This window comes from Rhinatrema bivittatum, chromosome 1 (assembly GCF_901001135.1).
Source record: "Rhinatrema bivittatum chromosome 1, aRhiBiv1.1, whole genome shotgun sequence".
Classification (NCBI taxonomy): domain Eukaryota; kingdom Metazoa; phylum Chordata; class Amphibia; order Gymnophiona; family Rhinatrematidae; genus Rhinatrema; species Rhinatrema bivittatum.
Genome location: NC_042615.1, coordinates 609507082 through 609522087, shown reverse-complemented (window position 1 = coordinate 609522087; position 15006 = coordinate 609507082). Strand labels below are relative to the sequence as shown.

Sequence of the window (15006 nt, the reverse complement as noted above, 5' to 3'; positions counted from 1 at the left end):
CTTGCATAATTACATTAGCTGGTAGTATATGCTTGTAGTATGAAAAATTAACTTTTCATATTATTTTTAACAAAAAATTTAATTTCTGTACTTGTCTGCTATAATTTTCAGACATGGCAGTGTCATAACAAAACAGCCAATGATTTTGTTTTCGTCAGTTCCTCCTCTTTGATTGCTACAGCTGGGCAGTCTAACGACAACAGGTAAGGAGATCTAGATTCGATCTGCAAGTTAATCAGAGATCAGCCTTATTACCAATTTGCCCTCATGCTGTGGATATTGTCACCTGCCAAATGATTTGATTGTGTTTTTCTTTTTGGAATGATCTGGAAGGTGATTCTGGAAGATGTTTTCCAGTATCCTATGTATTCAAACTGATGGGTAACTGACCTGTAACTTAGTACCCAGATTAGCTTCCCACATTTGGCTTTCTAAGACTTAGAACTCTTTCTTTTCTTTCCTCTAATATAATTTAAATTAATCGTCTCTTCTATTAAAATTGATGGAATCTCTCAACAGAATGTTTGCAGTAGCCGATCTGGTTCTTTGGAACCAATTATCACTTACTTTGGAAAGAATCCTGTCTTGAGAAATTGAAAAAAACTTTAACGATATTTGTTTGAAGAGGCACATAAGATATTTTAGAATCTTAGTGCAGTAAGGCTTGAGCATAGAGAAACATACCTGCAAAGAAACATAGAAACATAGAAATGATGGCAGAAGAAGACCAAACGGCCCACCCAGTCTGCCCAGCAAGTTTCGCACTTTTTTTTTTTTTTTACTTATCTGTTTCTCTTGGCTCTTAGTAACCTTTTGGTTCCATTTCCCTTCCACCCCCACCATTAATGTAGAGAGCAGTGTTGGAGCTGCATCTAAGTGAAATATCTAGCTTAATTAGGGGTAGTAACCGCCGCAATAAGCAATCTACACCCATACTTATTAGTTTACCCAGACTATGTAATTCAATCCTTGTTGGTTGTCTGTATATAGATCCACTTTTATTTGTGTTATATGATAGCTTTGTAAATTTTAATTCATGTTCTGTAACCTCCTTAGAATACAGGATGGCGCTATAGAAATTTTTAAAATAAATCCTAAGTGGAAATGCACAAGTGATCACTATTCTTTTTATAAATCCATCTGATGTATTTGAATTGCTATCATTCCTGCATGAAAACCTTACACTCAGTGATGATGATAGTACAGTCAGGGGAGTTTGTCTCTGGATTTGTCAGAGGCATATCTGCATATTCCCATCTGACTGGAGCATCAATGATTTTCTGCATTTCACTGTTTTGGGGTGACACTATCAGTTTCAAGCGCTACAATTTAGTTGGCCACCACACTCAGAACCGTCTCCAAGGGCATGATGGTGTGGTAGCAGCAGTGTTGAGAGAGGATGGCATTTTTATTCACCCGTACTTAGACGATTGGTTCATTCTGGCCAAGACCATGAAAGAGTCTTTAGGGCTCGCGCAAGGTGATCTCCTTACTACAGGAACTAGGTTGAGTGGTGAACTTGGCCAAGAGCAATCTGCAGCCATCTCTGACACTAGAGTATACCTGTGTTAGTTTCAACATAAAGCAAGGCAATGTATTCCTGCCGGAGATCCTCATTTATAAAGTGATGGTGCAGGTGTGACAGTTGACAAAAACAATACACCCAATTTCTATAGGTACTTGGGTTGATGGCAACCACCTTAGAATTGGTTCTGTGGGCATGGGCACATATGCATCCTCTTCAGCTCACACTGCTTGCACATTGGCATCCACAGTCTCAGGACTACTCAATACAGCTTCAGTTACCGGTGGAGATCAGCATCCAACTGCAGTGGTGGTTGCAAGCGGATTATCTAAGGAAGGGCGTACAACTATGAACACCAGACTGGTTAATACTCATGACAGATGCAAGCCTCCAGGGTTGGGGGGCTCACTATCAAAAGTTGACAGCGCAGGGGCGCTGGAGTACAGAGGAGTCTCTCTGGAGCATCAATAGGCTGGAAGCCTGTGCCATTCAGTTGGCATTCTTGTGATTTGTTGACTGCTTACAGGGTTGAGCGGTCCAAATGATGTTAGACAATGCAATAATGGTGGCTTACATCAATCACCAGGGAGAAGCCAAGAGCCAGCAAATGTCACAGGAAATAGCCCAACTCATGGAATGGGCGGAAGTACATCTTCAGGAGATCTCAGGCTCACACATTGCAGGAAAAGACAGTGTAATAGCCAACTTTCTCAGCAGACCGTGTATGGATCCAGGAGAATGGTAATTGTCAAACAAAGCATTCCAGCTCATAGTGGGCTGCTGGGGCCTCCCATTTCTAGACTTGCTGGCGACATCACACAGTGTGTAGATTCCTCGCTTCTTCAATCAGAAGAGAGATCTGAAGTCTTTGGGCATCAATGCCCTCGTGCAGGAGTGGCTGGAAGGCAAGCTTCTATATGCCTTTTCCCCCTTGGCCCATGTTGGGCGAAATGATTCTGAGAATTGGGAGAGACACGAGGATGGTGCTTCTGGTGGCACCAGATTGGCCCGGGAGACCGTGGTATGCATATCTGCGATGTCTCCTGGTGGATTTTTCTCTCTGATTAGCGGTCCACAGTGATCTGCTATGGCAGGGCCTATTCTTCGTGAAGATCTGACTCGATTTTGTCTTATGGTAAGGCCCTTGAGAGGGCTCGGTTGCTGAAGCATGGATATTCTACTGCTGTGATTTCCACCTTGCTTCGAGCGTGAAAGTACTCCACTTCCTTAGCCTTTGTTTAGGTTTAACGAGTGCTTGAGGCTTGGTGAGAGGAACGAGGGGTTCATCCTCATTTGGTTAAGAACCCACTCAGCATGGATTTTTTGCAGGATATGTTGATTAAGGGTTTGGCCTTTAATTCCTTGAAGATACATGTGGTGGCTCTTGCCTGTTTCCAATGTCAGATGGATTGTGAAACCTTGTCAGCCTATCCGGATGTGGCCCGGTTCTTGAAAGAAGTGAAGCATCTTTGTCGTGTCCCCCCCCCCCCCCCCTTGCGGTTGCCAGTGCCCTTGTGGAGTCTTAATCTGGTTCTGGATTTTCTGGCGGGTCCCACCTTTTGACCTCTGTGCAGCCTCTTCTTGAGGTTACTTATTTGAGGATGTTGTTCTGCTCATAGAATTTCCGAACTGCAGGCTGTCTTGCCGGGAGCCGTTCCTGCAAGTGACTCTGGGGGCAATCCCACTGCTAACTGTTCCGTCCTTTTTTGCAGAAGGTGGGCTCGGATTTTCACTTGAATCAATCTATTTCCCTGCCGATACTGGACAGGGAGAGAGATGTGGATGAATATAGTCTGTTACAGACTTTGGATGTCAAGCGGCATATCATGAGATATTTGAGGTTTCTAAACCTCTCGGGAAGACGGACTGGCTGTTTATACTCCACAGTGGGAATCGTCAAGGTGAGCCGGTGTCGCAAGCTATGATAGTCTACTGGATTGAGGAGGATATCACGACCGCGTATGTTGATGCTGAGCAGCTGTTGCTTAGTCAGGTTAGGGCTCAGGCAGTGTTGTGAGCGGAGATTAGATTGTCTCCCATTGAGATTTGCCAAGCTGTCTCGTGGTTCTCCTTACACATCTTTTCCAGACATTACCACCTGGATGTGCAGGCCCAGGAGGATGCGGTTTTGCTCCTTCTCCATCTGCTGGTAGAAGTGTATAACCCACTGGTCATGGATTAACCTGTCTTCATTAAAGAAAAGGAAATTATCAGGTAAGTAGTAATTTCTCCTTCACTGAATCAGGTAAAGTAGGATATATATAATAGCGATAAAGATCCTTTTATCGTCAGTGTTTCTTGTGGTCTCTTCTGACCCTATTTTTGATTCTGTGATTTGTTTTAAATTCTGAATAAATTATACTAACATTGTTTGCTTGGTATTGGTAGGAGTATATTCTTTTCATTGATGCAAATTGTATTAATGCTATTTTTAGTAACTGAGAGAAAAGTCAATTGAAAAGGCTATTCAAATTCAATGTAACTTTTTTTTTTTTCTTTTCCTCCCAGAAATATATGCCTATGGGATACTTTGGTGACCCCTAGTAATAGTTTAGTTCACGGTAAGTAAAATACTCGTCTAGAAAAGAATGATAAATGTTCTATTTCATTTCCATCACATACTTGATTTTGATATGCTGGGTAAGAAAATTATAATTTTTCCAGTATATTCGCAATTAAATATTCCCAGTCAGAACTAGATGGCCATATATTTTAGCTAAGTGTAAAGGTAGTGGACAAAATGTGTTTTTCCCTGTTTACTCAAAACTGTGAGTACGCCAAAGTGCGTGGTGATTAAAAAAAAAAAAAAAAAAAATGTTTTTTGAAAACCATCATCAAACCCCATTTCCAAAAGAAACACACATACAATGACATCCTTGATTGTGTGAAAAATAATGCAAAAGAAATACGATGTCAGCTATGTGACAGTTTATTTTATAAAGGTAGTGTGAGCTTAGCTTTTTAAGATACCCAGCCTTATTTCCTGGCTATATTTTTATATATAGTGTAAAATGTTAGCAAAATCACATTTGATTTTTTTTTCATTTTCAAGTTAAATAGATCGAGGTCCATATTCAGCTGCTCTCCGGCTGAGCAAGTTAACCAGATAAAAATATCCAGCTAACTTGGCCAAGATATTCAGCTATTTGGCTGCACTATTGAATATATAAGATATCTAATAACAGATATGTTTATCTGGCTAACTTTAGGCCTGCTTTCTGACTTACAGGGTCATTCATCAAAATGCGTTATGGCGTTAACGCCCGCGATAACACATGCAATATTTATAGCAACGCGCGGCACGAATGCAAATTTGTCAAATTTCTTCAAATGAGTGGGATTGGAGAGAGGGGCAGTATCGCACCGTGTGATAACATAACACAAACTATCGCATGCTTTTAACGCCGGAAATAACTACACCTGTTTTCCTGGCGTTAAGCTGTTCGATACGGCCAAAACGCAGTTCACGATAAATATTGCAAATTCCATTTCTGGCATTTTTGAGCATGTGGAGTAGAGAGAGAGAGAGCCTCTGGGGTAGCACACATAGTAGTCAACTATTTATACTGCTATAGGAGGGCCAGCTAGTAACTCGAGGTGAGGTTTTGGTGGTGGCCTAGGGTTTTGGGGCCAGTTTTACATGCAGAGTGAGACATACGAACAGCACAGTAGACCTCTGTGAAGGTTTGATGATGTTTGGAATGAGGAAAGGAGATTTCTACAATGTTCTCTTGCCCTAGCTTGATAGACTGTCTACCAAGGTACTATCAAGATAAGGTGAGAGAACATTGAAGTAATCTCATCTTAGTCTAACTTTTCTCACTCCATATCACATCATATCTTCACAGAGGTCTACTGTGCTGTTCATATGTCTCACTCTGCATGTAAAACTGGCCTCAAAACCCTAGACCCCCACCAAAACCTCACCTCGAGTACTAGATGGCTGTCCTATAGTAATATATGGCTTTCATATTAGTCAACTATTTATAAAGAGTCTTGCTCTCTCTCCCTCTCTCTTCCTTCCCGCTCCAAAAGTAAGAAATGCTTGTCTGGGCACTTCGCATGTAGTGAAGTACAAGTATCGCAGGGTGTGAAAATGTTAATGCATGTTGCGATAAACTACCTATGCGAAGCACTAAGTGCGTGGTGCGGTAATTCTAAAATTATAGCCACGCCCCTTTTCCTTATCACAGGCATTAACCATGCGATAATTATCGCATTTTGATGAATCTAGGGGGTCTTCCAGATAAGTAACTATGCCCTCATCCTGCACCCCCACTTAGCAGGCTGACTAGCAAGATAAATAGTTATCTGGCTAAGAGGCAACTGTGCACACAGCCAAATATTGAAACATCTGCACTTAACCAGATAAGTCTGAATTGTGTCCCCCAACCCAATTGGAATTTTTGGCAATATGAATGTAAATGATACTTTCACTTTTGTTAAACTATAGAAAATCTCTCTCATATACTTTTTGCCAATTTTGCTTCTTTTTAAACTTTTTACATTTTCAGTAGTCATGCAGTTCAGTAAAATCAGAATGACATAAAGTAATTTATTGTTGGTAAGTTGTGAAAGTAGCATCTACTGATGTTCAAAACATTTTCAAAGATAAGCTCTAATCAAAACTCCAAGTGGGCATAAATTGTGATGGTCACTTCTATGTAATTTTGTATTTCCAAGTGGTGGTGTTCTTAACAGAGGCAGATCAGCTAATAAAATTGTACTACATTTTAATCTTACTTATGTGATGCTATTTTAAACTATTTTCTTTCCTTTCTTTGAAGCTTCTGTACACTCACAGGAAATATGCAATTTTGAACAATATTTTGATAATTCCCAGTTGTATTGTATGTAGCTATATATTTAAAATGCTGTGACAAGACAATGGTAACTACAGTTCAATGTTTTCTAATAAACCTGGAAAATTAATATTCTGAAAATTGTCAGCAGCAGTATATTATTGCTGCACTTTTAAATTACTTTGAGAGTTTTGTTTTGGATTTTAGACAAATTAGATGTTAGATAAGATGTTATTGTTAGAGAAACTCAGTGTATTAGCATTAAGTATACATAATTTTCTAATTCCATGTTACCTGGTCAGGTCTTGCCCATTGCATTAATGACTGAAAATCATTACAGTCTGACAACCATTTAACCTTTTGTGTAACAAATTGACTTCAGTTGCCATTTGTTGCTATTATACTTTACATAGAGTAGAATGGTGTCATTGTTTCCTCCTGTTTTGAATTTCAGCTTTTACCTGCCATGATAGTGGAGCCACGGTTCTTGCATATGCTCCAAAGCATCAACTGCTAATATCTGGAGGCAGAAAAGGATTCATGTGTGTGTTTGATCTCCATCAAAGACAACAGAGACAGGTTTTCCAGAGTCATGATTCTCCAGTTAAAGCAATTGCTGTAGATCCAGCCGAGGAATATTTTATCACTGGATCTGCAGAAGGCAACATAAAGGTATTCCTTTTAAGTGGTAGTTGCTTGTGGACAGAGCTCTTTCAGACTAATATTCTTTTATTATTTCCATGCATTCCAAGTGAAGGCAGAGTCACATAATAGGAATCCTCAGAATGGTAGACCACAGCAAAGGGAAATTGCACAGATTGTTTGAGTGGGAAAGGTATAGCTTTACTTTCCAGTCCTTTTTATTACAAAACGTTTTCATACCATCTTTGTTATAGATGATTAAAACAGAAGTATAACTTTTGCTCTAAATTTGCAGTGTTTGATTTCCGTGAAGTAAAGTGATAATAAAAATACTAGATTCCTGTGAAAGTTTAAATATAGTACTCGCCTCCTTAAACCCTTGTGAGTAACCATATTGAGATAGCAGCCACTACTGACCATTACTTCATTTTGGACCTGATGTTTTAAATGGTTTTTCCAATGTTGTGTTTGAGGAAAAATAAATTTTCCAAATGTATTGCCATTGCTTAATTTTAAAATATATATAATACGTTGTTTTATTTACATTATAAACTGACACACAACTTCAGAAATACATTGTTTCTAAAAATATTCCCAAATTGATAATAGAATCCATTTAGTTTGATTCCATTGGTGTAGGAGCATTTAATAAGATGGTCTCATCAATACATAGGGATCCAAAAATGCCACAAGAGAGCTAGGGCTGCACTCAGCAATGCAAGTACATACAAGAGAAGTGCAGAATAAACTTGCAGGTCCAGAAATTTATCATCAATTTATCATCAAATTTATTAGTATTTCATGTAATGGCAACTCCACTTGGTTTATAATAACAATTCTACGGGTCCCCTGACACGGACCCCGTGTTTCGCTGACAGGGTGCGCCTGGAGGGACAGACTTCTTTATGACAGCATTCTGTAAACATAAATATATACATCAGAACCAAAATAGGGAGGGCAAGCTGACACAGAGGTAAGAACATACTATCAACATACCATATTTGTAGCAAATCAGAGTTTCCAGGGAGTGCAGAGGCTTTCAGTACTTCAGCAATTTAAAACACAAGTTTTGGCACGAAAATTACAGGGGACTCAGGGAAGCAGGGAAAGTAACCAATCAGGACACCAAGAGTCTAAACCAATCAGAGAGCAGAAAAGACAGCCAATCCAATCACTGCAAGGGAACGTCAAGTAAAATAACTCCATTCCAGTTTAGCATTCAATCCTTTGGGTGTAACTGTATCCAATAAGTAAATCCATTTTTGTTCCCTCTTAAGCAAAAACTCAGAGTAGTTACCTCCCCGCAATGGGGGGCAAACTACATCAAGAACAAAAAAGTACAGATCCTGTACCAAGTGAGATGCCTGGGTCCAATGGTCGACCAGGGAAGCATTTTCCCGTTTATTTTTTATGTTGGAACGATGGTCAATGATACCAGTTTTTATCATACGAGAGGTTTTGCCTACATACAGTTTCTGGCATGGACAACGAATCACATAATCCACCCCGGAAGTAGAACAATCTGAGGAACCATATAACACAAATGTTTTTTTTAGAGATAGGGTGTGTAAATCATGTTATGGGGGACGTCAAGGGGCAAACTGAACAATGTCCACATGGCTTATGTCCACCTTGGAGCTGTGTATGTGAACTATCAAAGATATATGCAGAATGAACCAACATGTCCTGGAGGTTTTTACCCCAACAGTAAGTGAACCGCAGAGGACAATTGAAAATGTATCCAATGACAAAGAAAAACAATGTTTACGGATAATCTCAGTGATTTTAGCACTCGAGGTGGAAAACGGGAAAATACAATTAACAGAAGTGTCAGATGAGTGGTTTTGGGGTAAAAAAAAGTAAATCCCTATTCACATGGTAAGCCAGTTTATAAGCTTTCCTCAGGACTTTACGGGGCTACCCTCTTTCACAGAACCTGGCAGTAATCTGCTTAGCTTGGGACATAAACTTGATCTTCGAAGAGCAGAGCCGGCACAATCTTAGAAATTGGCCTGAAGGAATATTATGTTTAAGATGACACGGATGACAACTGTCAAAAGTCAAGAGAGTGTTCCATCCATATCTTTACGGAAACTCAAGGTAGAAAAACTATCAGAGTTTAGAGAGATCATTATGTCAAGAAAGGAAATTTTATTGCAATGTATGTTAAAATTAAACTGCAAATTGTGATTATACTGATTAAGCCAGTCAAGAAACATAAAAAATTGACCAATTGAGTAGCACGTCATCGATGTATCGTAGCCAGAGGTGTATAAATGGTAGCCAATCTGAGGAGTAAACATGAGTATTTTCAAATTCTGTGACATAAAGGCATGCTAGGCTAGGGGCCATAGTGGCACCCATAGCCGTGCCCTTTACTTGTTGGTAAAAAGTATAGTAAAAAATAAAGTTTTTTGTAAGAGCTATATGGGCTAAATCTAACAAAAAAGAGGTAGGGACACGGATAGAACCCGGTACTAAGATTCAGTGTGGCTTCAATAACCTTCAAAGCCTCATCTTGGGGGATATTTGTGTATAGTGAGATGATGTCCAATGTGCCCAAGTAGCATGATTCAGGAGGAACAGGAAGATCATGAAGGAATGGTAATGAGATGTGTAATGTCTCGGACAAAAGATTTGCTCAGGGGAACAAATGGTTTTTAAAAAATATCTACAAATTTAGATAATGGCTCCAAAAGAGACCCAATACCCGCCACAGTAGGGCATCCGGGGGATTTTGAAGGGATTTGTGTATTTTAGGCAAGACGTAAAAGACCGGGGTCACTGAGAATTCTGATACCAAAAATTGGGCTTCACAAGAGGTAATAAATTTCCGGTCTTGAGCTTCTTGCACTAAAGATTTTATTGTAGCCATAAGGTCATTTGTAGGGTCAAGGGGAAGTGGTAAATAGAATTCAGAATCATTTAATTGACGAATCACCTCCGTCTCATAAGAAGATTTATCAAGAATCACAATACTCCCACCCTTATCCGCAGGTTTAATTATAATACTTGGATCTGCTGCTAGCAATGTAATGGCTGTCCTTTCATCACGGGATACATTCTGAAACACATATCCGTGTTCTGAATTAATATCAGCAATTTCAGACCAGATCAATTTTTCAAAGACAATTAAAGCGGGGTCTACAGGGCCTGGAGGGAGCCGTCTGGATTTTGTAAAAACCAATAAACCATCTTGAGATATCGGGGTATTAGCAAAAAAAAGCTTTAAGTTTCAGTGATCTAAAGAAACGGTAAAGGTGAATTTGTACATCAAAATCATTGCATTTTACGGTAGGGACAAAAGAGACCCTTTCCCAACACCCGAAGTTCAGATACTGATAACGAGCGAGATGACAAATTAAATACGTTGTCAACACCACCTTTGCTCACTGCCACGGGCCTTGCTGTTGGCATGTGGCTCACATGACTCTTTGAGATTGTTGGGGGTTCAGCCCACCCCTGGGACCATGGATTTCGGGAGTTCCGATATGGCTATGCTGAGTCTAAAAATGAAGGCGGTACAGATGAGAAACATGACACTGCCAATGAAAAAGTTTGACCAGGTGGAGGGAAACATATAGACACTATCTGTTGGTCCTGGTTTCCCATAGGTGGCCCTTCTTCTCCGGAGGAATCATCCGAAAGGATTGTGCAAAGGTCACTGTCTTTTTCGAGATACGGTTGGTAGCCATCAATGGGTAGACGTAACCTTTTTTATAATTGAATTCGTCCTGTTGAAATTTCTTGAACTTGACAGCTTTTAAATCTCCCTTAAATTTTTCCAAATTCTTTTCAAATTCTAATAACTGAAGATTAAATTGTTCCAATGGAGAACAGCTTTTTATAGCTTCAATTTGTGTTTCTGGACCTGCAAGTTTATTCTACACTTCTCTTGTATGTACTCATCAATACATAGGACATGCACAACTAGTTTAATGCTTTGTCTAGAGGAGATGAAGCACAGGTAGTGTATTACTTCAGTCAGTGCACAGTCCAGAAGGGATTATTGCTATTTTAAGATAAAATATAAAATTTGTTTGGGGGCACGGAATGTTTTTGTGTTTTAAATAAGCAGTTGATTTGAATGTTCCTAATAGTACAATGAGTTAATCCTCTGTAGTCCAGCCAATCAGATTCCTCAGATTCTAACCCAGCGGTCTATTTAGCTATTTATAAGAATTAAGTAATGGTGTTTGCACTTCATTGATTTCCATGTCATCCCTAATAAATGAAATACTTCCACTGACTTTCACAAAAGTAATGTTTTGCCTTCAAAATGTACTCTACCCCACACACATACTCACTCTTAATAACTCTTGGCTTATTTGTCTTAGAAATGTGCCTTAATGGAGGTGTTGATCTCCCTTATTAATATTGGTGGTTCTCAGCCCTGTCCAGAGGAATTCCTAACTTGTCTGATTTGTAGGATGTCCATAATGAATATGCATGAGACAAGTTTCCAATGTCTGCAAATCTCTCATGCATCCTTATTAATGATATTTGGAAACCAGACTGGTTAGGTATGTCTCCAGGATGCGGTTGAGATCCAATAATCTATATCATGTTCAGTTCATATGCAAGCATCTTTTAATGCTTTGGAGATCAGCAGCTTTTCAAATATCTGCATATTTCATTTTTTAAGGAGAAAATTTGAGAAATGATTCCATGAGAGAGAACAGGGTTTGATTCTCAGACCTAACTTTTCTTCATCCAGTAAAGGCAGTATTTACAGCTCTTAAAAGCGAAGCTTCAGCAATTCTGACCAGGGCCAGATTTAAGATTATGGTGCCGCTAGGCAGAAGACTGGGGATGGGGGTTTTTGCCCCTTGAAATCAAAGAGCAACAGGGAGAATCCCAATTTTTTGGGCATCTTTAGAATTTGACAGCCAAGGCATTTTCCTATGTTGCCTATGCTTGAATCCATGGTTCTAACACATTTACAACCAAACAAAAAAGGCACCTCTTATGTGTTTACTAGTATCATGGCTCAAAATAAATATATACTAGATACAGTATACAACAATGTACCCAACTTTATGTAAACGCCGCATCAGCAAGCCTGTCGACGTGTTCAATCTGAAGGACCTGAACCATCCGGTCTACAAATCATTTGCGGCTTGATGGCTGTTGTTTGTGTGGAAAAACAAAATAAATTTCAAAATCTTAAATTGGCTCAAAAGAGCTTGTCTCTTGTGTAGAATTTGCACCAAATCAGTTGTATTTTCCAACTAGCCCGGCAGCCACCTGCCGGTTATACATAAGTTCTCTCTGCGTCTGTCCTGGCTGTATGGTCGAGGGTAACCCAAAAAGATCTGAAGATATCGATGTGAGACCATTGGTTCACTATCAGCAGATATCAACCCCTGAAGAAGCTGCAGTCCCACAGCGAAATACCGGCTGCTGTCGGGTTGGCTAAATTGGTACAGTCGGGGTGCATATGAATCTCGTTGAATTCTTCAAGCAGGCTAATGTTGCTGCATTACTAAATACTTCAAATAGCTGATTGTATACTTTTTGGGTTACCCTCGACCATACAGCCGGGACAGACACAGAGAGAACGTATGTATAACCGGCAGGTGGCTGCCGGGCTAGTCGGAAGATACAGCTGATTTGGTGCAAATTCTACACAAGAGACAAGCTCTTTTGAGCCAAATTAAGATTTTGAAATTTATTTTGTTTTTCAACACAAACTACAGCCATCAAGCCGCAAATGATTTGCAGACTGGACGGTTCAGGTCCTTCAGATTAAACACATCGACAGGCTTGCTGATGCGGCGTTTACATAAAGCTGGGTACATTGTTGTATACTGTATCTAGTATTGAGCCATGATACTAGTAAACACATAAGAGGTGCCTTTTTTATTTGGTTATATATCAATTATTACAGGACCTATTGAGTGCTCTTTTTCGTTGATTCTAACACATTTTCACCAGTTTTTCCTGGGAATTTAGACTGCAGTTGAAATAGCTATGTTAAGCTAGAAAGGGATTTTTAAAAACTCAGCTGACAAAACCTACTGTACGCTATCCTTAGCTAAAGTAGCTGCTGATTCAGCTAGAAAGCCAAAGAGGCCAAGAGAAGACTAGATGATACAAAAATGTCAAAAATTTTACAATTGACAGATGTAGTTATATAATTACTATTGTGAATGATGTTATTCTTTATTTTAGATATGGAACTTGTCAAATTTTAATCTTCTCCACACGTTTATCAATGAACATGCCCGACAGTCCATCTTCAGAAACATTGGAACTGGTGTCATGCAGATTGAAATAGGACCAGCCAATCACATCTTTTCTTGTGGAGCTGATGGCACTGTGAAGATGCGAATACTGCCTGATTGTTTTAGCACAATAAATGAAGTGTTGAAAAATGATGTGAAATTCATGCTCTGATATTCTGGCAGTACTGTGCATAATGTCTAAAAGCAAATTCCAAGAAGGTGCAATGATCATTTTTTTTACAGTTATACCAAAAGTGATGCTTTCTTTTGTTAATATTTATTTTATGGAACTTTGCTGTTGAAGCACTGATGCCTTAAAAAAAAGATGATTAAGAAGATTATTCAGAAATTGCTACATTACCTAAAGTAGGAAATGTAGGTGATGCCATGTTAAAATATATTATATATATGTGTGTATGGATGTTGCTGCTTTATTTCTAACAAACTGCCTGTTTTTAACTTTGTCCAGAAATATGCACACTTAAAAAAAATATTTTTAAACATTGTGTATATCTTCCCAAGAATATAATTTAATAATCATATTAAGATTATGAATGATTTTAATTGTCAGCAAAGAAGGAAATTATAAAAAATATATATATATATATCTGTATTATAGATATAGATAGATATATATATATAATATAGAATTGTGTTCTGTAGATAAATGTTTACTTTTTAAGTGTCTAGTACAAGATAAAAAGCAACAAAAAAGGGGCCTGATTTATAAATCAGCACAAAATTGGAGAAAAACATTTATAAAACAGGTCCACATTTTAGAATTTTCATTGTAATTTTTGTAGACCAGCAATGTTCAAACACCATCCAGCACTTAAATACATTGTGCATTATCTATTGAAATAGCTTTTACAAGTAATACATTTAAGATGATTAGTTACTGTGTACAAATAAAAATAGTTCAATTCTTATGTACAAATTAGTTGAAATATATTTATGTGAAAATTAAGAAGCTTGATTCTTTTGCCAAATTGTAAAATTATGTACATTAAGATCTTTGACCAAATGCACAACATCTTTCTCTTAATATGCTGCAGTTTCTGTAACTTTCAAGCTACATTTTACCTTGTAATGTTTTGTAAATGCTTAATTTACACAGATTAAACAGTGGATGGTTGGTTGATTAAATCGTGATTTTTGTGAGCCCCTCCCCTCCTCAGGAGAAATATTTTGTGAAGTATAGTTTTCAGAAAAAAACAATTTTTTAGATCTATCCCAGTAGCAATACTGTGCTTGCAGGTTGCTGGATTCTGTGGAGGCAGCATTCACAGCCCTAGGGGGAAGGAGTCACTGTTCCATTGCAGAATTGTGACATCTAAGGCCAGATTTTAGGTCCTATGATTGCAGGTTTCCAAAAGGGGTCCAGGTGTGTGACTTTCAGCCAGGCGTTAGATGAATTGGGAAGGAATGTAAAATGTGGAGGTGGGGGAAATCCTTGGCTAATTAAAATGAAGGCTCATGGCCCAGTTCCCAGCCCTGCTTCTGATAGAGCTGGAAGCCTAAAGCAGAAGGAAAAAAACAGGTCAAAAAATGAAGGAAGGGAAAATATTATATGTAATTTAAAATAGTTAAATATTAAAAATTTTGGACCCGATTTACTAAACCTTTTTCCTATAAACACAAAATGGAAAAAAAAGCTTTTATGAATCAGTCCTATTGAAAGTTACTATATTTGATATAATATAGTGATGAAGGACTTATAAAGTGAATTTTGTAGTATTCTAAGCATGCTTTTATTTTAAAAGTACAGATCTTTAAAAAATTGTAAACAGTATATGATCATTTTATTCAC

At 38.5% G+C, this 15006-nt stretch overlaps 1 protein-coding gene across 3 annotated transcripts in view; it reads left to right on the top strand.

Moving 5' to 3' along the window:
* The window catches only part of DMXL1 (Dmx like 1), a 692618-nt gene extending 678276 nt beyond the window's left edge, over positions 1-14342 (top strand). For all 3 annotated transcript variants that reach the window (XM_029570948.1, XM_029570967.1, XM_029570958.1), the window contains 4 exons: positions 112-203; positions 4034-4086; positions 6782-6999; positions 13144-14342. In XM_029570948.1, the coding sequence (XP_029426808.1) occupies positions 112-203; positions 4034-4086; positions 6782-6999; positions 13144-13368 (588 nt within the window). In that variant the 3' untranslated portion in view covers positions 13369-14342. The remainder of the gene's footprint in view (positions 1-111; positions 204-4033; positions 4087-6781; positions 7000-13143) is intronic.
* The last annotated feature ends 664 nt before the right edge of the window (positions 14343-15006 follow it).